Raw genomic sequence first — 22990 nt, 5'->3', positions numbered from 1 at the left:
GGTGATCTGGCCATCCCAATCAGCATTTTGACGGTGTACTAGGGGTCTACTAAATCCCCCAGTATACATCAACTAGGGCATTTCTACCACCCCAGGTAATTTATAACGATCATCTGAATACCAGGCGGTAGTGCACAAATTTCACGTTTTCTTTAAACGGTCCTGAAGAAGTGCCAATTGACCCATTAGGGGCAAGACTAGGCACGAAACATGTCGACCTTCCACACATAGATCACCCCTTAGGAACATTCTCGTCCACACAGGGGCTCACTCTTGTTTTCAATTAGGCTAGAGCTAACTTTCTATTAAAATTTGATTCTAGAGGACTGCTCTACACCTATTTTATTCATCTCACCGTGCAGTACCCAGCCCTCACACCCTCACGCACCTTACAACTTCTTCTTCAAAAGATCCCCGACAAAGAGCCCTGGTTTTGGGAGCCCGTCGGGCATTGCAGCGCCGGCCTGACGAGGGGCAACCGCCCTATGATGAAGCATGACAGCTCTCTGGGTTTGTGAGGGCATCACGAAGAAAGACCTGTCTTCCCCCCATACTCACATAGGAACTGCACACCTTCTTTAAAAAATATTTTTAAGAGCAGGCAGTGGTCCCAGGAACCACGGACTGCCCTTAAAAAATGAAACTGAAAAGTTTCATTTTTCTTTTTTTTAAATGCATCCCGTTTTCCCTTAAGGAAAATGGGCTGCATTTAAAAAAAAATAAAGGCAGCTTTATTTAAAAGCAGTCCCAGACATGGTGGTCTGTCGATCCCAGGCGACCACCATCCATGGGAGTACTAGCCATTCCTAATGGGGTTGCAAATTGTCTGAGACAATGTCATACATCCAAATTTGCGAGTCGCAAATTGGTGGGTCGTGTATCTGGCCCCAAGTCACTCACTTTCGGTAATGCTCTTTCTGATAGAGACTTACTAGCACAGATTTCTCAACGATCCTCTCCTTTCTGTGCTTGGACTCTATCCATTATTAAGTACACAAGTCTAGGAATCTGCACACCATCTACTGATTTGCTTTTGGGGCTCTGTATCAGAGGATGTGAACAGTCTCGAAAGCAACTGATGTTAGTGAGTGGAAGTGGCACCTATTTAGGCCTGCATATAATTTCCGGTACGGAACAGCATCAGTGCGGAGCCGGAAGAAGCCACCCTGTGGCATGCAGAGGTACTGCTGAAAAGTTTCTGGATCCAAACTGATACCTGGGGAATATTCAAAAGGTGAGGAGTCTTCAGCTAGATGGAGTCTCTACCAGAAAGATTGTTACCGAAGGTAAGTAACTTGTTCTTCAAGAGCAAAACTTGTGTGAATGGACTTTATTCAGGAGACTTTATAATTGAAACTATGGAAGGAGTAGGGTATCATATAATTTTGGCATGTTGTTCTAATAGAGACTGTATGTGATCATTTAGTAGTTGTCTGGGATGTGTTTGCAATACAATTCTTGTGAAGTTATGATGTGAATCTTTTTTAGAAGACCTACAAGAATTACATTCACTGCGGGAACAAGCCCAAGAACTAGTAGATGAAAATGACGCCTTAAAAACGACCGTCCATTGTCTAAATGTTGAACTGAGTCGCTATCAAACAAAATACCGCCCATTGTCTCAAAACGAGGTACAGTACTATTTTAACCACTTTTCATTGTTAAGAGACTATGGGGGTCAATTATTGAAAGACCTATTTGTTTGAATTTTGTTCTGTTTACCATACATTCACATCATTAAAGGCATTGCTATGCCAAATGAAACGTGTTCTCTTTGAATATGATGTATTTAGAATGTGCTCAATGCTCCTCTAGTGTCTGATTGCAATGCAAAGTGGCTCACTGTGTAATCTACCGCTGACTCTCAATTAGGAGGACCTGGTAGTGGCAGAGTGCACACAAGTGCAGCACATTTGGGGTTTAATTAATGAATAATACATGGCTTTGATTACCTCTAAAGTGTGACTCTGCAAATTACCATTTGTTCTGAACATTTAGGGCAGTGAGTGCATTCAAATGGTTCAATGTTCACTTAAAAAGCTACACACTTATAAAGTTAATTGTAAATAATGAACTTTAACTCCTGTGTGAAATTGACTCCTTTACAGGGATGGTACACAGGCAATAAAGTATCTGGTGCTTTGTACAGAAAGAGCATGTGATAAAGATGGAAATCAGCATATGCAGAAAGCATCATTCACAACCTGTACTCATCTCAGATGCAAATCTTGTACAGTTTGTTGTAATCTTTTTCTCATTTGAACTGAGATAAAATGGCAAACTCTTCAGGTGTATATGTATGTATGTATGTGGTATTTGTACCGCATTAACTTTGCAGCGTGAAAGGCAAAGATGCATTGAACGAGTGATTGGAGGGGTAGCTGGGTTCTGTGATTATAGGGTCTTTGAGGTGGTGTGTCTTTGCCTCCTTCCTAAATTGGGGCAGGATTGGGGGGCGTCCAAATTGATTTTAGGACCATGCTCCAGGTCCTGTGTGAAAATGGGTAAAGGACATCCCGCTACAGTTTGGTGGCTGTGCTGAGAGTAAGTGTGTTTGGTGGCTGTGCTGAGAGTAAGTGTGTTTGGTGGCTGTGCTGGGAGTAAGTGTGTTTGGTGGCTGTGCTGAGAGCAATTGGGCTAAAAAGGATATTATAAATATGCTAAACACTCTGGTTGCCTGAAATGATTCAGTCGTCATGAAGTATCACAGTTTGGTAGTATTTACTAGTCTGCGGTCATGGGAAAAGTGAAGAGAAGATTGTATGATAATTCTTGAAATTGTAAGGGTTCCAACACAACAAAACATGTTAATGCAATTGTGAGAAAGGCTGCTTCACATGCAGCATAACATCAGTGGTTTGTTTTAGTAATAGAATGATGTTTGTATTGGTAATTATTAAGAAATACATTGGAAGTTTGGGCTGGACTGTCCCCAGCAGGAGAAGGATTAACACTGACTTGCATGTGGCTGGATCCAAACTGGGGTAGCATGGTGAGCAAAAATTGAACCCAGATCTGTGACTGAAGGTGAATGTTTGATAATGCTCAGCATTCTGTCCATCATCTTTTTGTATTATCTTTTTAATATTAGGTCAGGCTGCCCCTGTTCTTGACAGCTTACTCCATGTCCAGGTTAGGAGACAAATGACAACTCACTGTGTGAGTGCAAAAACGTCCCAATCATTACTCCCCCATTTTTTGTGTTCAAAGGCGGCAAAGTATTGCTTAGGGTAGAGTGTGTGTCGGCAGTTTTTAAGTGCTTTTCCTGTAGGCACAGAATATCTGTGTGTACTTCCCTCACCTCTCCCAAACTTTTATGGCATTTTAACAGGTGAATTTATCCTGTTTATGTTCCAAGAAACCACTTAGATCATGATCCTAGTAATGTAAGTGGATCCAATGGTGCCCAAGTTTACTCTAAGCTTGTTGGCTTGGCCGGTAGCACCAACATGGCGGTCGCATAAAGTGGAAGCTCCAGCTCTGCGTAAATAAAATCCTGCAATTCTCCAGACTGGTTCTGCTGCTCCCTGGGGATGTAGCTTCTCACTGTAACTGTACAGCGGCTAAAAGGGTGTAGCTGGATGTCCCTGGAGACAGGAGAGCGCCAGAGTGGAGAAAAGGCGGACGCAGCATGGGCTGAATGCCCTGTAGAGGAGGGAGCAGACTAGTGAGTCGCCGCCCACCAACTGAGGCTTAGCTGTGACTGCGGACTCCAGATGGGGGAACCTTGCCCGATGACGGGCTGAATGCCTAGGAGAGGAAGGAGCAGATGGAGAGAGTGGCCCGCTCCTAGTGCATCACCATCCACCCTGTACGGCCCACTGAGGCCTACCTACAGCTGTGTATGAGGGATCCGGAGGGGCAGACCTTGACCCGTGGAATCCCTGGACGAGGGGGGCTGGGTAGTTGCTGCGGAGGGACTGGGCAAAGAATGATGGCTGCAAGCAATTGGTGACATTTGTGCTGTGGCTCGGCGATGGAGTAGCAGATACTGGTCCCTGGGCTAATTGACAGATGGAGAGGAAGGTCTGATCTCCAGGAATTGCCTACTACTCTGCACGACCTACAGAGGCTGCTCCACAGCTGTAGTGGCGCCAGGGGATCCGATGAAGTGGGCCCTGACTCGAGAGGCCCCACGACATTCTACACCAGGGCGGATGCTTTGGAGGACAAAGATGCGGCATAAGGCTGCAAATCAGAGGCGGCCTACGGGCCGTGACGCAGGAACTGTGCTGCAGACCCCGGGCCCTGGCCCAACGGAGAACGTTCCCGGGACCTGATGGCCTGGATTGATCGTGAAGAGGGTGCCCGCCAGGCCGCCGTCCTGGAGGCCATTACAACTCCATAATTGCCTGGAAGGTGAGCGAGGGCCTGGAACGAGGGAAATAGTTGAGGGAGCCCCCCATGTATTGAGAGAGTCTGTATTGGGTTGAGATCTGTGCTGGAAGTTGGGGTCAATGTCGGGCCCGAGACAAACAGAGGGGCTTTCCCTAGTCCTAGAGGGAACGTGATACTTGAGACATAGGGTGCTAGAGCCTTCTTGATCACATCAGGGAGGGGCGAACTGGTAGGAGATCATCAATACAGGATAAACCATTGAGCCTGGAGTCAGCGACTACCCAAGAGGGCAGATATTCAAGTCCTTTTATGAGATTGTCGCAGACTGAGGAGAAAGTGTGGCCTGTGGCCCTAAGAAACTGGTGGGCCTGGCACATTTAGGTGGAAGCCCAAGTCAGTCCAATCTGATTGAAATGAGGGGCTCCGGTGGCCCTAAAAACACACAGGAAGCTCAACTCAATATAAAAGCTCCCCAGAGACTCCTGGAGAGAGGAAGAAAACTAGGGCTGTAGAGAAGTAACTGAGGGTCATGTATTTACTGCAATACAGCCCTGCCCTCTCGAGCGCAAAAATGCGCAGGCAGAAAGTTAAATCGGGGGCATGCAGCCCAACACACGGGAGCCCTACCCACTGCCGGCAGAGAAATAAGGTGGAGAGCGTGCTGATACTGAATCCTCGCTCCACCTGCATCTGGACAAAGTTTTAGCTTCAATAGCTGATACTAAGGCGGCTCTGAAACAGGACATCGGAGCGCTCTCAGTGGGTTTAGGTCTCCTACCGGCCGAGCACCATAAATTAACAGACAGAGTAAAAGAAGTGGAGGGAGCAGTGGCAGAGCTCCAGCTGGAACTTACACAAGTTACTTCACGCCTTGGAGGAACTCACCACCAGAGTGATAGTACTGGAGCAGCTGAAGGGTGTAATAGACGTAACAACATCAGTCGTTGGTATCCCGGAGGGCGCTGAAGGCTCAGATATGCTGACATTCCTAGAAAAATGGCTGAGAACCAAAATGGCCCCTGACTGCCTCTCCAAGTTCTTTGCCCTCAAGAGAGCGCATTGAATCCCGGGGCAGGTCCCTGCACTGGTAAGGCCTCCCCGTCCAATGGTGGCCAGGCTCCTTCACAACCGGGACCGGGATTCGATCCTACAGCAAGCGAGAGCACATGGCCCCTACGCCTTTGAAAATAGCAAAATATTGGTATTCTCAGATTTCATGGCTATGGTGTAAGAACAGCGAGCATCCTTCATAAAGGCCAAAAAGTCCCTCTGGGAGGCAGGTTTGCAATACTCTCTCGTCTTTCCAGCAAAGCTCTGAATCATCCTGGATGGAGCCACTCACTTCTGCAACTCACTGGAAGAAACAGGGGCCTGGCTAGAGGCATATGAAAAGAGACCGCCCTTGCCAAAACCTCATGGGACAAATGAGCTGACAGGAATCTACAGCATTGAGCAAAGAAAACGACTCAACTGCGGAAACCCACAACATCTCAAACTGAACAAGACAGGAAAGCAGCTCTGCAGGCAGTAGCACAGATTATGTCACCGCAAAAATCAGACAGACTGGCAGATACACCGTCGGAAACGAGAGACCTAACATCTGACACTGAGGACATTACAGGAAATGAATCCCGAATGCCAAAAGTAACTGCACGCTTGGCGTTTGACATTAAATGAAAGCCCAGATGTGAGAAGTTGGCCTGGCATATGATGCCCACTATTCTAGTGGGCACCTTGCATCAGTTCAAACGACCCTTATTGGTGGTAGGTTTAGACAACCTTTATAGAAAGCTATCCTAGTGGTAGCTCTGGAGAGCAGCCTTCAGGCTAAGTCTTGAAGGAATGTAAAGCAGCTTGTTTTACCAGTCTATAATCTCTTGAATGATCAAATGAAAGTGCACCAGACAAGGTATGTATATGTATTTATTCTAAACACAACCCCTCTAGTCTCTTTATGAGGCTAGAGGTCAAAGTACAATGCAAGAATCTAAATAGCACACATTAAACTAGCACAGTATATGTTTTGCCCTAGGTTCCTCACAAACCATATACTAAAAAAGTGGTATAAGAACCACGTGAGGGATAGAAGTGAGGCCTAGGTCCTGTAGAACTGCTGGGGTAACCAGGAACCACCCAAGGTAGGGACGGAGGAGACACACGGGGGACGCGTGCAGTGTCTAAACATAGCAGCGAATCACCATTGACTTCTAAGGAGGAAAAGCAAATTACAATTTTAAAGATTAAGGAAAATTAGGAGTGAACTACGATGGAACCCTTTTAGACTAGGACACTTCGAGAGTCCAGCCCCACGGGAGCACCGGAGTACTCGTGTTACCTCCCCAGGGAAGCCGATGCATAGGTTTCTTTTGGTGTCGGGCTTCGTAGACGATTCCAATGGAGAGCTGCGAAGAAGTGCTGCACGCGACCAGAGGAAAAGTGTCCGGGTGGATCCAAGGGTCGATCAGACATGTGAAGAACCTGAAAGCAGAGGGGACAGAGTCTGGGTCACTAGCCAGTGACCAGGAGGGCGACAGGAAGATGCCAGCCGATGTCAGGTGCTTTCAAGTGGAGGAGGTGAAGCTTGACTCTTCAGCCATGAGGACGAGGAGGCGTCGACGATGACCAGGAGCTGGATTTGAGCTGTCCCACGAAGGATGTCGAGTGCTGCAGCGCCGGAATCCGGATTGGACCCAACAAGCCTTGGCAACAGCAACCCACGCAAGATGACAAGATTGCCTTCGGTGCAGACCAGCAAGGTCTGAGGGACTCACCCTTTGGAGTGGAGTCAGAGCACGTCTGGAGCATCCAGGAAAACTCAAGAAACAAAGGATTGTCCTTCGTGGGGCCCCACTAGCCAACGGACAACGGATCGTGAAGGAGCCTCGAGCTGGGGTGAAGAAAGGGGACTCACGGAACACTCGTGGAGTGTAGGCCTCTGTGCTTCGGTGCAAAAGGTGCTCGGGGCAGGGACTTCAAATACCCCAATGCACAACTTCGGGAAACTTCAGGAAGTAGGTGCAGTTGCAAAATTGCAGGATGTCCAGGTGTTCCGGTCCCACTTCTCTCATGATAGCTACAGGTCTCAGCTCTGCTGGGGACTCGTATCAGCCTCGGAGATGTCTGGAAGTCTGTGTCGCAGATTCTTCGGGATCCGGCAAGAGCCTCGAAAATGCAGACCGGCAAGATGCGTCTTTGGTGCCTGTTTGAACAGGGAGGTCATCCTTGACCCCAAGGGAGATTCTTCAGTCAAAATGAAATGTCGAAGGTCCAAGATTTCTTCTTCAGAGTTTCATCCAGGGTAATCTAAAGTCCTAGGGACTGGGTTTCTATACTTATACTAAGTTTAGGGGATGGACTAACTCTATGGCTCCACCTATGGGAGGACCTGGGGAGGAGATGGTTACACCCCTTCCCTTTGTCCAGTTTCGCGCCAGAACTGGGGCTGAGTGGCCCAGCAATCGGTTTGAACTGGGAAATGCATGGAGCACCTAGTGTGCCCCAGGCAGTGTCTGAAAAGCATTCACTGAATGCAACCCACCCTGCCCCAATACACTAAAGCCTGTCTGGGGAGGTTTACCAGTATGTACATGTCTTCTCCCTCTAGAAGGGTGGAATGCTACCCCCGCCGCCAGGACTGGCTTGGGGGGGGGGGGTAGTATTCCAAAGCGTTTGACACAAAACACGACATGTTTTGATAAAGCCAAACGAAAGTTAGCATTTACCGCAAGGTGGTCTGGCTATATCCCAGAACAGCTATAAGGAAGGGATTCTGAAAGCTGCAGAGGGGCAGCATGAGCTGAGCTCCTCTGCAGCTTTCAGAAGCTAGGGATATATATATATATATATATATATATCTTCCCAGGGGTGGCATAGTACATGCTACAGCCCTTGGTAGGCCTTGTGGTACCTATGCCCTTGGTACCTAAGGTACCATATACTAGGAGCTCACAAGGTAACTCAGTAACCAATCTGGTATGTACCTAAAGTACATGGTAACAATTTAGAGAGAGAACAGGTAGGCTGTGGTCCTGATTAGCAGGGCCACAGCCAGACTGAAGTCGAAAAACCAGTGAAACACAGCAAAATGTGGGGGTAACCATAGGAAGCAGACCCTACTCTCCTACACCAGAGACTTGGTGGATTCTTAAAAGTGCCCCTCCACCACCAGATTGGTCCCCCAGAAGAACTGAGGGTGGCGTTCTAATCGCAATGTTGTTTGTTTACAAGTTTGGGCGGTCGGCCATTGCTAGGCCTCTTCTGGGACAGGGAGTCACTAAATTGAGTTTGTTGTTTGCTACCTTGGGGTCCACTGCATATAACCCTCCTCAGAGGTCGAGGGCGCGTCGGTAAAAGAAGGGGAAGTCTGTAAAAGAAGGGGGGGGGTGGGGAGGAAGAGTATATCTTTCACAGCTATGACTGCTAAGAAGGCCAACATAGAAGAGGTCAAACTATTATCCTGGAATATTCGGGGTATGGGCTCCCCAGCTAAACGCTTCAATAACTTCATACGCCGTAGAGGCACGCAGATAGTAATGCTACAGGAACCGCACCTGACAGCCGAGGAAGCCTTCAGGCTCAGCCATAGATGGCGGGGACAATTGTTTGTGACCACATATTCGGCATATGCAAGAGGGACCCTTTTGTGGATTAAGCCAGGTACTCCCTTTCACGCAACAAACAAAATTATTGACCCATAGGGGCACTATGTCATAGTGAAGGGTAGATTGATGGGTAGGGAAGTGACACTGGGGAATATTTACTCCCCGAACCAAGATCAGACACAATTCTTGCAACCGCTTTCTAAGCCCATATCGGCAGTGGCAGCATGTGACTTGATCCTTGGCAGGGGTTATAACTGTATCACAGACATAGACATGGACAGGTCTACCGCCCTACTATGTGGCACGATATATACGAAAGGTGTCCCAGTGAACCGTTTAAACATTCATCACATTTATTTGCAGTGAAAGTAAAAAGACATTAAGCAAGACACATTGTAAATTAATCACAATGGGCAAGGTTTACAATACATAAAATACGGATACATTAGCAGTGCCCCAAGAAAAGAAGGGAAAGCAGGAATTAGCGTGATGCTGTGAGAAAAGAAGAGATGAGTGAAAAAATGATAGTAGTTGTGACAAAAAGATTATTTCAAAATCATTAATTATTTGAAACTAAGTTGGCTTCAGATCCCTGAGCCAAAACATGGAATCACAGATTTCCAAACATTCATCAAGGATCATGTATTTGACGCTGGTATTCTATATCCAAAAATAGGGGGGCGTCAACTGAGGTAAAAGGGAGTAGCCGTCGACGTTTCGACCCCATGCTACAAATGTAGGCGTAGTTAAGACCTTACATCGGGGTCTTCATCAGGACAAGAAACGTGAAACCAAGGGTACACTATGAATTCATGGTGGTTGAATAATTCATTTCACACGGTGGTAAGTTACTGGAATGATTCCTTTTTCTGTCGCAATCGTCAATTTCTTTTGCCTCCCTTGATTTTCTCAACTGCCACAAATAACAAATTCTCTTCCTAAACCTTGCCCATTGTGATTAATTTACAATGTGTCTTGCTTAATGTCTTTGCACTTTCACTGCAAATAAATGTGATGAATGTTTAAACGGTTCACTGGGACCCCTTTCGTATATATCATATCGCACCCAGGTCCCCAGTGACTTATTTGGGTAAACCCCCTCTTTATTTATCTACTATGTGGCACAGCAGAAGCTGCAACATCTAAAGACCTTTGAGACTGGATGAACGGGTGAGAACTCTTAGCTATTTGGAGACTACAAAATAGACCACAGCGGGAATACTCCTTTTACTCTCCAATATATGAACTACACCAGACTAGACATGTTTCTATGCTCAATGCAACTTTCGACAAACAATAACAGGGGCATAATATTTGGGGCATTCCATCTCGGATCGCAGCCCGCTACTTTTGAGTTTCCCCCAACGCGATAGCTTCCATCCCTGTATGGAGACTAGACCCCAGCCTACTTGAGGATGACCGCTTTAGACTGCAGTTGTCCACCTCCATCTTGACTTACTTCCAACTAAATCAAAACACTGCAAGCACCTCTCTGATAGAGTGGGATGCCTTTAGGGTGTTAGTGAGAGGCCAATGTATGGAACAGATTGTTGGCGCAAGTCGGGAGATCAACAGAGTACTTTTCATGCTGGAAAACTCAAATTCATGCTCCAGAAAGTGAGCTTAGAGCGGACGAGCAGACGACAAGGTCAAGAGTAAATTGTTGGATGCCAAGAGTAAATATAATAACGCTTGGGAATGCTTATGGCTCTTGGACTTCCGAGTTTATAAGAAAAGACAACATGTGGAAGGGGGGAAGGCAGGGGGATTACTAGCATGGCTGATTCAGGTGGAGGGAAGAGGCTCCCCGAGTCCAAGTATTTGGACACCTGACGGGCAAACAACCTTCTTGCCCAAAATCATTAGCAATACATTCAAAGAGTATTACGCAACCTTGTATGAAAAACTTAGGAAGTGTCTGAAGAACTGATGGTGACATATTTAGAGGGCGTAGGTCTTCAAGGGGTGGACCAGGCCACAAGGAAGTGCTTGGAGGAAGAGATCTCCACGCAGGAAATAAGCCAGGAGATTAAAGAGATGGCCAGAGGAAAGACTCCGGGGCTGAATGGTCTCCTGGCAGAGTGTTACTCCACCTTTGCAACAATAGTGATCCCCCATCTTGAAAAAATGTATGCCGCACTCTACGGGTAGGCCAACTGCCGACTTCCTTCCGAAAGCACTGGTTGTCCCCCTACCTAAAACTAAGTTGGACCTTGCCGATACAGCAGATTATCGTCCACTATCCCTGTTTAATTTAGACTTCGAATTGCTCAGCAAAGTCTTAGCAACTAGGCTACTCCTGCATATGCCACACAGACCCGAATGGGTCGACCTCTGGGAACCTGAGAAGGCTGTATCATGTTCTATTCCATCAGGGTCTTTTGGCATATCCAGGCACAGTGTTGATGGTGGTTCACCTAGAAAACGCATTTGATACCCTATGCTGGGACTTCTTGTTGCAAGTGATGAAGAGCATGGGCTTAGGAGATGGATAGTTGTGAAGGATTTGACTGCTTTATATGAACCCCCCTGCTAGGGTTTGTGCGGATGGAGTGGTTTCCACTCCATACACCATAGACAGAGGGACTTGGTAGTGCTGCCCACTGTAACCCCTGCTTTTTGCTCTGGCAATTGAACCACTCGCAGAATGCTTCAGACATGAGGGATAAGTTATAGGCTACTCCTAGATGGGAATCTCACTATATGCAGAAGACCAATTGTTATATATCAGGGATGGCGCCCGGGGTATAAAACATGCCATGAACATTTCCGAGGAATTTGCGGGGCTGTCCAGGCTCCAAGTTAACACTCTAGCCAGACCTAGGGATTTCCGTTATGACCCACTTGCGCCCCAAGCTCCTTTAGATATCTAGGCATGCAAGTGTTCCATAAGCAGACAGATCTTATGGAGGGGAACCTTGGTCGAGAGCTCGGCTCATTAAAGACAAATTTGTCATTCTGGCGCTCCCTTAAACTATTGGTTATAGCCAGGGAAGCGCTTTCCAAAATGGTTATCCTTCCGAGGCTGTTAATCTACTTTGTCAGTCTCCCAGTGGTGATCCTCGGAGAGGGTTTAGGGACATGGAAGCATTGCTCAGGGATCTGAACTGGGATGGGGGCAAAATAGGATATCCCTGACAGTCTTACTGTGACCTATGATGGACCTTGGCCTGGGAGCATCAGACTTTGAGGCATACTACATAGCGGCACAGCTCAAATGGCTGTCTCAGTGGCTGGATTGGAGGGGACTAGAGACACTGCGACTACTTGGACAGCACCCTCATGGGAAACTCCTTACCAAGATCTTAAACCCCAAGAATCAAATAAAAGACATGGGGGTTCTGTTACAAGTGGCCTTAAAATGTTGGGACAGATGTACTAGATGTGCATTGGGGACCCCCTCTACGCACCAGACTTACCCCTGATAGGGTTACTACGGATAGGAGATTGCTCCCCCTTGAAACAGGGCCAACTGAGGGAGTGGACGGCGGCAGAAGTGACCACAGTTCAGGATTGCTACCAAGATGGGGAATTGTTCCCCCGACGGACTTCCAGGAGTACCATGACTTCTCATCAGGGTAGTTCTTAAATTACCACACCATGTGGGGAACCTTTGCTACATTATGGGAAGGAGACACCCACGGACCTAACACACACACAGCCCTACAGGCAATAGCAATGCTTGGGTCAGCGAGGCCTATGGTAAAATGGTTGTATGCGGCGATAATGGTGTTGACAGAACAGCCCTTGGTCCAATTGCAAGAGAAATGGGAAGCCCTGGTGGGTAGGAACCTGACTGATACAGGATGGAGGAAGGCTCTGGAGAGCCCGAAGAAAATCTACAGGAACTCCAACTTCAAATTCACACAGTTTAACATCCTACTTCTCTTCCAGGGGATCCTCATCAATAGTCATAAGCACTTGAATATTCCTGCCCATCTGTATATAAAAATTACATATGAAAACATATGTTCGAGGCATATGAGCTGCAGATACTACACTTAGCATTGGATCGCCACCTGGTGTTGGGCTCGGATGATTGCATGTTGTTGTCGTCTTGGAAGAAGTCTTTGTAGTCACGAGATAGGTGACTCCTCCCTTGGAAAATAGTGCGTATGGGCATCAGCTCCATCCTTACATTGTTTTTTTCCGCCACTGGGTTCGGATGAAAGTTTTCCGCTCCGATTAGAAATAGACTTTTCAAGCACTTCAAAGCGCAAAAAACTTCCTAAGAACTTACCAAACTACTTTTGATATCGACTAACATCGTTTCGACTCCATCAGCTCGATTCCGGTCGTCGACGCGGACCGTTGGGCCTATCCTCGCCATGAGGCCTACACCTCATGGAAAGGACGCCATTCAAAAGATGCCCCGGGTGTGGAGCAAAGTTTCCACACAGTGACCACCACGAGGTCTGCAACCTGTGCTTATCGCCAGAACACGACAAATCCAGCTGTACAGCTGCTCGGCCTTTTGATCCCAGAAAACCATCCGGGATCGGAGGGCCCGTCGACACGACATGCAGAGATCAGCTCCGGACGAGGAGGTTCCACTTGTTCCCGAAGAAGATTCAGATGATCTCCAGATCGTATCAGAGGCAGACAACTCAGATGACTCCATACCATTGGGTCAGCGCGTGAGTACTACTGCCCCTGCACCACACACAGCACCCTGATCGAAGGTAAAGGTCAACACTCCGCCTCCGGGGCCCAGTCGTGACCGAAAAACCACTTCGGCAGCCCCGCCATCGAGCCCGGCTCCGAAGAAAGTATCTAAGCCTTCCGGTAGCTCGGTACTGAGCAAGCCGCATGTGCCGATCCCACAAGCTCCCACGGCACCGAAAACGAAAGAAGTCTCGGCTCCAAAACCGTCGACTTCTAAAGACAAGGGTACGAAGCCAGCGTCCGACGCCTCGAAGCCAACGAGACCAGCTTCCACTCCTAAGCCATCGTCTTCGGTACCGAAACCGACAAGACCTGATTCCGATGCGCCCAAGCCCTCGAAACAGCCTACGACACCGAAAACAACACCTTCGGTGTCGAAAGCTACACCAAAGGACATTGTAACACCTCCTAAGGCTAAAGACAGACAACAACCTCGCCCGGAACCGAAAAAATCGGCGTCGACAAAGGTTCCACAAGGAGAAGACTTTTTCCAACTAGATCCTCTGCAAAAGAAGATCTACATTGACCCAAAGACAGGTCATGTATTCACTACACCACACAAGAAAAGGAAGGCAGATGCAACATCCACACCTGTAGTTCCTGCCAAGAACCCTTCTTCTCCTATACTTCCTTCTCCTTCATCACCTGTTCCTCTTAACAATTCACCACAGATATCTCCTTCACATTCTCATCTTTTATCCTCACACTCACCTCAGAATGATGATGAGTATAGTTGACGGAGGAGCGTGCCTTGGAGCCAAAGATGGCGGCCGCCTAAATCGCGAGCTCCGTAGTTGAGCCCTTAAAAATCCTGATAAACCGCTGATCCAGATTTCCCACCCCGACAGAAGGAAAGGGGAAGGGACTGTGCTCCCACTAGCAGCGATTTGAGACCGGGACCTGTCCTAGCATCTTGGTGTCGTCCGTCGGACAGTTGGCCGATGCGGAGAACGGAGCGGGCCAAGATGGCGGCCATAGCCTTGAAATGAAACTCGGAGCGACGAGGATCGGCGGAGCGGCTATGTCCGGTGGATTGCCCTGAGCGCAGGCGAGCCGAGTGGCACTGTTACCCGGACGCCCAGAGGACGGCTACTGTGGCCCGAGCGCCAGGTGTGGGACTCCCGGAGGTCTGAAACCTGAGGTGGATCTGCGGTTCAACTGCTTGGAGGCTGGGACCTAGGGGGCGCTGCGGCGGGGGTTACTGCAGACTCCCCGCGGGGGGAGAGGATATCAGGAGAGCCTGACCTGACACAGTCAATACTGGGGTTTCAATAATTCAACGAACTGGTTAAAGTGAAGGTTGCTTTGATTAAAGCAAAACACAACCGTTTGTCTTATTAAACCATGCAAATTTATTTAATTATTGCAAGCGTTCTTTTTTTCTTTTTTAGCACATTATTCGTCGTGCATGGAAAATACAGAATAAACAATGAAATACGTTTTATATACAATATATACAGACATGTAAATACACCATTTCATACACACTTGGCCATACATTCATACACAAACCATACAATACAGATGATAGTACAAGAAACACTGTGTCCAAGCATCGGAAAATAAATCAGTGGAAAATATTTCTTTTCATATTTTTGCAAAGTCGTTGTAATTATCACGAGATCACTCGTGAACCCAAATTAATGCAATAACTGTTCCAACATGATACTAGTAACCAGATGCGGGACTGAAAAGCTGGTCGACGCGTTTCAAACCCCTAGGAATTGGTGGGGTTCTCCTCAGGACCGTGTTGGTTCTGAAATAATAAAAATAACTAGCTTGAGCAAGGTAGATCGGAGCACCTAACAAGTGGATTTAACAAGGGATCAACTCTCAGAGTCCAACTGACGCTCCCTACCTCAATCCAATGGTCAAACCGACAACTTGAGGGTTTCCAAAAAGAATCGTATTTCCCAAAAGGTGTAGTCACAGCAGCTGTGCAAAGAAACCTAATACACGCGACAACATTCAGTATAGTGTAATGCCTTCACATATCATTCATACCGCGTGGAAGGGGGAACAGGTAGACTTACCCGCGGGCGGGCAGCTTCAAACTCGCTGCTCTGATGATTTCTTGGGCGACCGCTCCTTTTCTGTGAAACGGGGGCGAAAACGTTTGTTAGTTGAATAGCAGTTTCCCCGTGTGCGAGTCAATTCTAGATTGAACGGGACCACATACCGAAGAGGGAGCAAGGCGGTAATCCTTCTCCTTAGCTGGTTTGCATAGTTCATCCGGCTGGAGTCCTCGAATGGAAGTGTAGCTTCAGTACTTCCTGGTTAGTGAAAAAAGAAAGACGAGCCCAGGAATTCTGGGACTTGTAGTTTGGAGACGCTGTAATGACGGGTTGATATCATAAAGGTTGGCTGACTTAAGCATTAGGCTTATAAATTTCAGATATTTCATTAAGTCCTCGCGTTGCGGTATTGAACTTCATTATAAGCATTGCTTCACGTTGTGACAGTTTTGCATCAACGTCACCTCCCCTGGGGTCATTTTCAATTTTAGACAAAACAGTCCAACGCAAATCCGTAATGTCATGTTTACACTTAGTCCAATGGTTTACTAGTGGGGCATTCTCAACCCCTCTGCGGATACGCGATTTGTGTTGCGTAATCCTGGTCCTGATTTCCTGTGTTGTTTTGCCAATGTAGACAGAAGGGCATGGGCAAATGATTGCATATACCACGTTTTTTGATTTACAATTCGTAAAGGTCTCATGTTTCCAATGAGTGTTATCGAATGTAAAGACTGTGTCTTCAATGGTCTCAATGCAGCAAGTGCATGTCCCGCATTTGTGATGTCCTTTAGGTGGGGGTAATCCAAAGAGGCTCTGTATTGTGGGAGCCCTCGTCATTGGTAATGCTGCCCTAACCACGTAATTGGCCACACTTTTATCCTTTTTGTACGCGAATAGTGGTGGGGCTGAGAATTCCTCATGCAGGTTCTTTAGTAAATGCCAGTTGGACAAAATGAGCTTTCTGTGTAAGTTAGCTGCCGGACAGAAAGTGGTGACGCAAACCATCCTTTTGACATCTGGTCTCATTCTTTTTTCTAACAATGTCTCTCGAGGGGTCCACCACGCTCGTTTGAGTGAGTTTTTTAGTAGTTTTTTCGGGTACCCTCTCTGAATGAGTCGATTTTTTAAAAATTCAGCATGAACAAAGTATTCTTCTTTGCTCGAACAATTTCGATGGATTCTCAAAAACTGCCCATAAGGCAGATTTTGTTTCAAGCTGCGGGGGTGGTTGCTGTTAAAATGCAACGCTTTATTCCTGTCTGAAGGTTTCCTAAAAAGTGTTGTGCTTAAGCCTCCCTCAGAAGGTGCCACTTTCACATCCAAATAATTGATGGATTCGCTTGATGCTGAGACAGAGAACTGGATGTCAATCGTTCTCGAATTCAACCAGCTTACGAATTGACCAAGGTCTTCATGTCCGCCAGTCCAGACCATGAATATATCGTCGATATATCGCATGTAATGCGAAATGCTTTCACCAAAAGGATTAGTTTGGTAAATGAATTTCTCCTCAAATAACCCCATGAACATTATAGCTAGCTCCGGGGCAAAGGGGCAACCCATCGCCACCCCTTTAATTTGATAAAAAAATTCTGAATCAAACGTAAAAAAGTTCTTCTGTAGTGCAAACCGTGCAAGGTCAAGGATGAACTTAGTGGGGACTCTTACTGGTCTTTCCCTTTTGTCCAGGAACACTGTCAAAGTTTCCAGTGCTTGTTCTTGAGGGATCTGGGTGTATAGGGACACCACATCGAGTGTCACTAAGAGTTGACTGCTTTGGTCAAATTCGATGGTGGAAATGCGATTAAGGAAAGCAGTGGTGTCTTGGAGATGAGCAGGGATGGTCTGAATGAAGGGTTTCAAAAAATGATCTATATATTTTGCCACAGGTTCAAACAGAGATTCGCATCCTGAAATGATAGGGCGCCCTGGGGGATTTTTCTCGTCCTTGTGTAATTTAGGGAGCACGTAGAATACAGGCGTCCTAGGATTTTTGTTTTGTAGGAATGCGAGCTCCTTAGGTCCTATAATCCCTTCTTCAAAACCTCTTTGGATGATGTCAAATAATTGATTCTGTAATTCAGATGTGGGATTCTTCCCGATACGTCTATAGCAGTTCTGATCATTAAGTTGACGGTGTACTTCTAATTTGTATTTATTGATGTCCCATATAACCACCGCTCCGCCTTTATCGGCCTGTTTGACTACGATGGTAGTATCATTCTTCACTGCTATTAGTGCATCTTTTTCAGCTTTGGAAAGGTTGAACTTGACAAATGACTTCTTTTTTTCAATTGATGAAATACCTGATAACACAGTGGTTTCAAAAGTTGAAACTTCCTTTGGGATTTTAGGTCCTTTTGGACAGAACGTAGACTTTTTCTTGAGCCCTGTAGTTTCTTCATATATATTTTCAATGGCATCTTGGAAAAATGTTTTTAGACGTATTTTACGGCAGAATTCCAATGTCTCTAGTTTCATTCGAGTGAAATCCGTAGGTCTTGATGGGACAAAGTTGAGTCCCTTAGTGAGAATAGAGATCTCTGCTACTGATAGCGTCCTATCTGATAGGTTGTAGATTGGTGAAATTTCTAGTTGTTCCTACAATCCTACAACAACTAGAAATTTCACCAATCTACAACCTATCAGATAGGACGCTATCAGTAGCAGAGATCTCTATTCTCACTAAGGGACTCAACTTTGTCCCATCAAGACCTACGGATTTCACTCGAATGAAACTAGAGACATTGGAATTCTGCCGTAAAATACGTCTAAAAACATTTTTCCAAGATGCCATTGAAAATATATATGAAGAAACTACAGGGCTCAAGAAAAAGTCTACGTTCTGTCCAAAAGGACCTAAAATCCCAAAGGAAGTTTCAACTTTTGAAACCACTGTGTTATCAGGGATTTCATCAATTGAAAAAAAGAAGTCATTTGTCAAGTTCAACCTTTCCAAAGCTGAAAAAGATGCACTAATAGCAGTGAAGAATGATACTACCATCGTAGTCAAACAGGCCGATAAAGGCGGAGCGGTGGTTATATGGGACATCAATAAATACAAATTAGAAGTACACCGTCAACTTAATGATCAGAACTGCTATAGACGTATCGGGAAGAATCCAACATCTGAATTACAGAATCAATTATTTGACATCATCCAAAGAGGTTTTGAAGAAGGGATTATAGGACCTAAGGAGCTCGCATTCCTACAAAACAAAAATCCTAGGACGCCTGTATTCTACGTGCTCCCTAAATTACACAAGGACGAGAAAAATCCCCCAGGGCGCCCTATCATTTCAGGATGCGAATCTCTGTTTGAACCTGTGGCAAAATATATAGATCATTTTTTGAAACCCTTCATTCAGACCATCCCTGCTCATCTCCAAGACACCACTGCTTTCCTTAATCGCATTTCCACCATCGAATTTGACCAAAGCAGTCAACTCTTAGTGACACTCGATGTGGTGTCCCTATACACCCAGATCCCTCAAGAACAAGCACTGGAAACTTTGACAGTGTTCCTGGACAAAAGGGAAAGACCAGTAAGAGTCCCCACTAAGTTCATCCTTGACCTTGCACGGTTTGCACTACAGAAGAACTTTTTTACGTTTGATTCAGAATTTTTTTATCAAATTAAAGGGGTGGCGATGGGTTGCCCCTTTGCCCCGGAGCTAGCTATAATGTTCATGGGGTTATTTGAGGAGAAATTCATTTACCAAACTAATCCTTTTGGTGAAAGCATTTCGCATTACATGCGATATATCGACGATATATTCATGGTCTGGACTGGCGGACATGAAGACCTTGGTCAATTCGTAAGCTGGTTGAATTCGAGAACGATTGACATCCAGTTCTCTGTCTCAGCATCAAGCGAATCCATCAATTATTTGGATGTGAAAGTGGCACCTTCTGAGGGAGGCTTAAGCACAACACTTTTTAGGAAACCTTCAGACAGGAATAAAGCGTTGCATTTTAACAGCAACCACCCCCGCAGCTTGAAACAAAATCTGCCTTATGGGCAGTTTTTGAGAATCCATCGAAATTGTTCGAGCAAAGAAGAATACTTTGTTCATGCTGAATTTTTAAAAAATCGACTCATTCAGAGAGGGTACCCGAAAAAACTACTAAAAAACTCACTCAAACGAGCGTGGTGGACCCCTCGAGAGACATTGTTAGAAAAAAGAATGAGACCAGATGTCAAAAGGATGGTTTGCGTCACCACTTTCTGTCCGGCAGCTAACTTACACAGAAAGCTCATTTTGTCCAACTGGCATTTACTAAAGAACCTGCATGAGGAATTCTCAGCCCCACCACTATTCGCGTACAAAAAGGATAAAAGTGTGGCCAATTACGTGGTTAGGGCAGCATTACCAATGACGAGGGCTCCCACAATACAGAGCCTCTTTGGATTACCCCCACCTAAAGGACATCACAAATGCGGGACATGCACTTGCTGCATTGAGACCATTGAAGACACAGTCTTTACATTCGATAACACTCATTGGAAACATGAGACCTTTACGAATTGTAAATCAAAAAACGTGGTATATGCAATCATTTGCCCATGCCCTTCTGTCTACATTGGCAAAACAACACAGGAAATCAGGACCAGGATTACGCAACACAAATCGCGTATCCGCAGAGGGGTTGAGAATGCCCCACTAGTAAACCATTGGACTAAGTGTAAACATGACATTACGGATTTGCGTTGGACTGTTTTGTCTAAAATTGAAAATGACCCCAGGGGAGGTGACGTTGATGCAAAACTGTCACAACGTGAAGCAATGCTTATAATGAAGTTCAATACCGCAACGCGAGGACTTAATGAAATATCTGAAATTTATAAGCCTAATGCTTAAGTCAGCCAACCTTTATGATATCAACCCGTCATTACAGCGTCTCCAAACTACAAGTCCCAGAATTCCTGGGCTCGTCTTTCTTTTTTCACTAACCAGGAAGTACTGAAGCTACACTTCCATTCGAGGACTCCAGCCGGATGAACTATGCACACCAGCTAAGGAGAAGGATTACCGCCTTGCTCCCTCTTCGGTATGTGGTCCCGTTCAATCTAGAATTGACTCGCACACGGGGAAACTGCTATTCAACTAACAAACGTTTTCGCCCCCGTTTCACAGAAAAGGAGCGGTCGCCCAAGAAATCATCAGAGCAGCGAGTTTGAAGCTGCCCGCCCGCGGGTAAGTCTACCTGTTCCCCCTTCCACGCGGTATGAATGATATGTGAAGGCATTACACTATACTGAATGTTGTCGCGTGTATTATGTTTCTTTGCACAGCTGCTGTGACTACACCTTTTGGGAAATACGATTCTTTTTGGAAACCCTCAAGTTGTCGGTTTGACCATTGGATTGAGGTAGGGAGCGTCAGTTGGACTCTGAGAGTTGATCCCTTGTTAAATCCACTTGTTAGGTGCTCCGATCTACCTTGCTCAAGCTAGTTATTTTTATTATTTCAGAACCAACACGGTCCTGAGGAGAACCCCACCAATTCCTAGGGGTTTGAAACGCGTCGACCAGCTTTTCAGTCCCGCATCTGGTTACTAGTATCATGTTGGAACAGTTATTGCATTAATTTGGGTTCACGAGTGATCTCGTGATAATTACAACGACTTTGCAAAAATATGAAAAGAAATATTTTCCACTGATTTATTTTCCGATGCTTGGACACAGTGTTTCTTGTACTATCATCTGTATTGTATGGTTTGTGTATGAATGTATGGCCAAGTGTGTATGAAATGGTGTATTTACATGTCTGTATATATTGTATATAAAACGTATTTCATTGTTTATTCTGTATTTTCCATGCACGACGAATAATGTGCTAAAAAAGAAAAAAAGAACGCTTGCAATAATTAAATAAATTTGCATGGTTTAATAAGACAAACGGTTGTGTTTTGCTTTAATCAAAGCAACCTTCACTTTAACCAGTTCGTTGAATTATTGAAACCCCAGTATTGGCTCTTGTGTTGTTTAATAGTATTAGTTGGACTCAGCCTTCTGAGTAATGAGTCAAGGCCCTTTTTTGATTCTCTGACCTGACACAGTGGCACGGCAAGAGGAGGGGTTGGCGGTTGTGAGAAGTTGGCCTGATATATGATGTTCACTAGTTCTAGTGATCACCTTGTATCAGTCCAAACAACCCTTATGGTGATTGGTTGTAAGTCAACCTTATAGACCAGCTATCCTAGTAGCGTGGACAAAAGCAGTCTTTAGGCTAAACTCTGAATGGCATGTGAAGCCAGCTGTTTTACCACATATAAGCCCTTGAATACCAAGTGAAAGGACACCACACAGGTTGTTATGAAAATAAACAGATATTTATTAACTAACATACACCTCTGAACTCTTTATGAGGTCAGAGGGCTAAGCACATGACAATACTAAAAAGGAAATACGAGTTCGCACAATATTTACAAGTGCGCCTTAGGGGCACGACAAACCATATACTCAAAACAATGGAATGCGAGGAAGGAAAGTACTGTAAGGAGATCCAGAGGCTGGAGGATCACTGGGACTACGCTACAAACTAGGTAAGTAAGGAGCAGGAGGCCCACGGGACTCACGTGCAGAGTGGAAACTCTCACGCGGGATGCGTACCAACGTCTATGGATCTTACAGTTTAGAAAGTTACAGATTCCGAACGAACCAGGCTGGATGGAGGGAAAATAATAGTGGACCTGGACACTAGGATAGTGTACACAGACTTCAGCACCTAGAAGCTTTAGTTACCTAACCACAGGCTGCGGGTGCATAAGGCTGAAGTTGCGTCGGGTTTGCTGGTTTGATCCCGGTGATGCCTGAAACAAGGAGTTGCTGGCAGGCAGCCAGATGGAGGAGTCCGGTGGTTCCAAGGATGGAACTTAGAAGAAGGAGTCCTGAAAGGGAAGGGGACAGAGTCTCGGTCACTAGCCAGTGACGGTGCTGGAACCAGGAGGGAACCAGATGCTGTCGCCGCAGTCAGGTGAAGGAAGGGTCGCTTCTCTCTGTAGCTGCGCGGACCAGGAGCTGCTCTTCACGACCAGGTTGGAGGCACGAGCTGTCCCACGTAGTCTGCTGCTGTTGGCGGTGTCGGATCGTCGATCTGGACAACAGGCCTTGGCTAATGCAAGCCACGCGGTGGAACAAAGATGGCGTCTGGTGCGGACCAGGAGGGTCCGGGGTGCTTCTCCTTTACAAGGAAGCAAGGGCCAGTCTGGGGGACCAGACCAGCAGTGTTGGATTCTTCGGATCGTCGTCTCAGAGGTCACGAGCCAGCCGGCAAGTGACCAGACAACAGGACAAGCAGCAACCAGGCAAAAGGGCCCCACGCAGATCTCGTGGATGCTGGGGGGCTGGTCTTTGGTGCAGGA

The 22990-nt window shown here is 46.2% G+C and overlaps 1 protein-coding gene across 2 annotated transcripts in view; it reads left to right on the top strand.

Moving 5' to 3' along the window:
• CEP89 (centrosomal protein 89) overlaps window positions 1-22990 on the top strand; it is a 1308678-nt gene that overhangs the window by 390786 nt on the left and 894902 nt on the right. For both annotated transcript variants that reach the window (XM_086945134.1, XM_086945133.1), the window contains exon 9: window positions 1489-1631. In XM_086945134.1, the coding sequence (XP_086801260.1) occupies window positions 1489-1631 (143 nt within the window). The remainder of the gene's footprint in view (window positions 1-1488; window positions 1632-22990) is intronic.

Source organism: Lissotriton vulgaris, chromosome 12 (genome assembly GCF_964263255.1).
Source record: "Lissotriton vulgaris chromosome 12, aLisVul1.2, whole genome shotgun sequence".
Classification (NCBI taxonomy): domain Eukaryota; kingdom Metazoa; phylum Chordata; class Amphibia; order Caudata; family Salamandridae; genus Lissotriton; species Lissotriton vulgaris.
The sequence above is the reverse complement of the archived record's forward strand: the minus strand, read 5'-3'. Positions and strand labels throughout refer to the sequence as shown.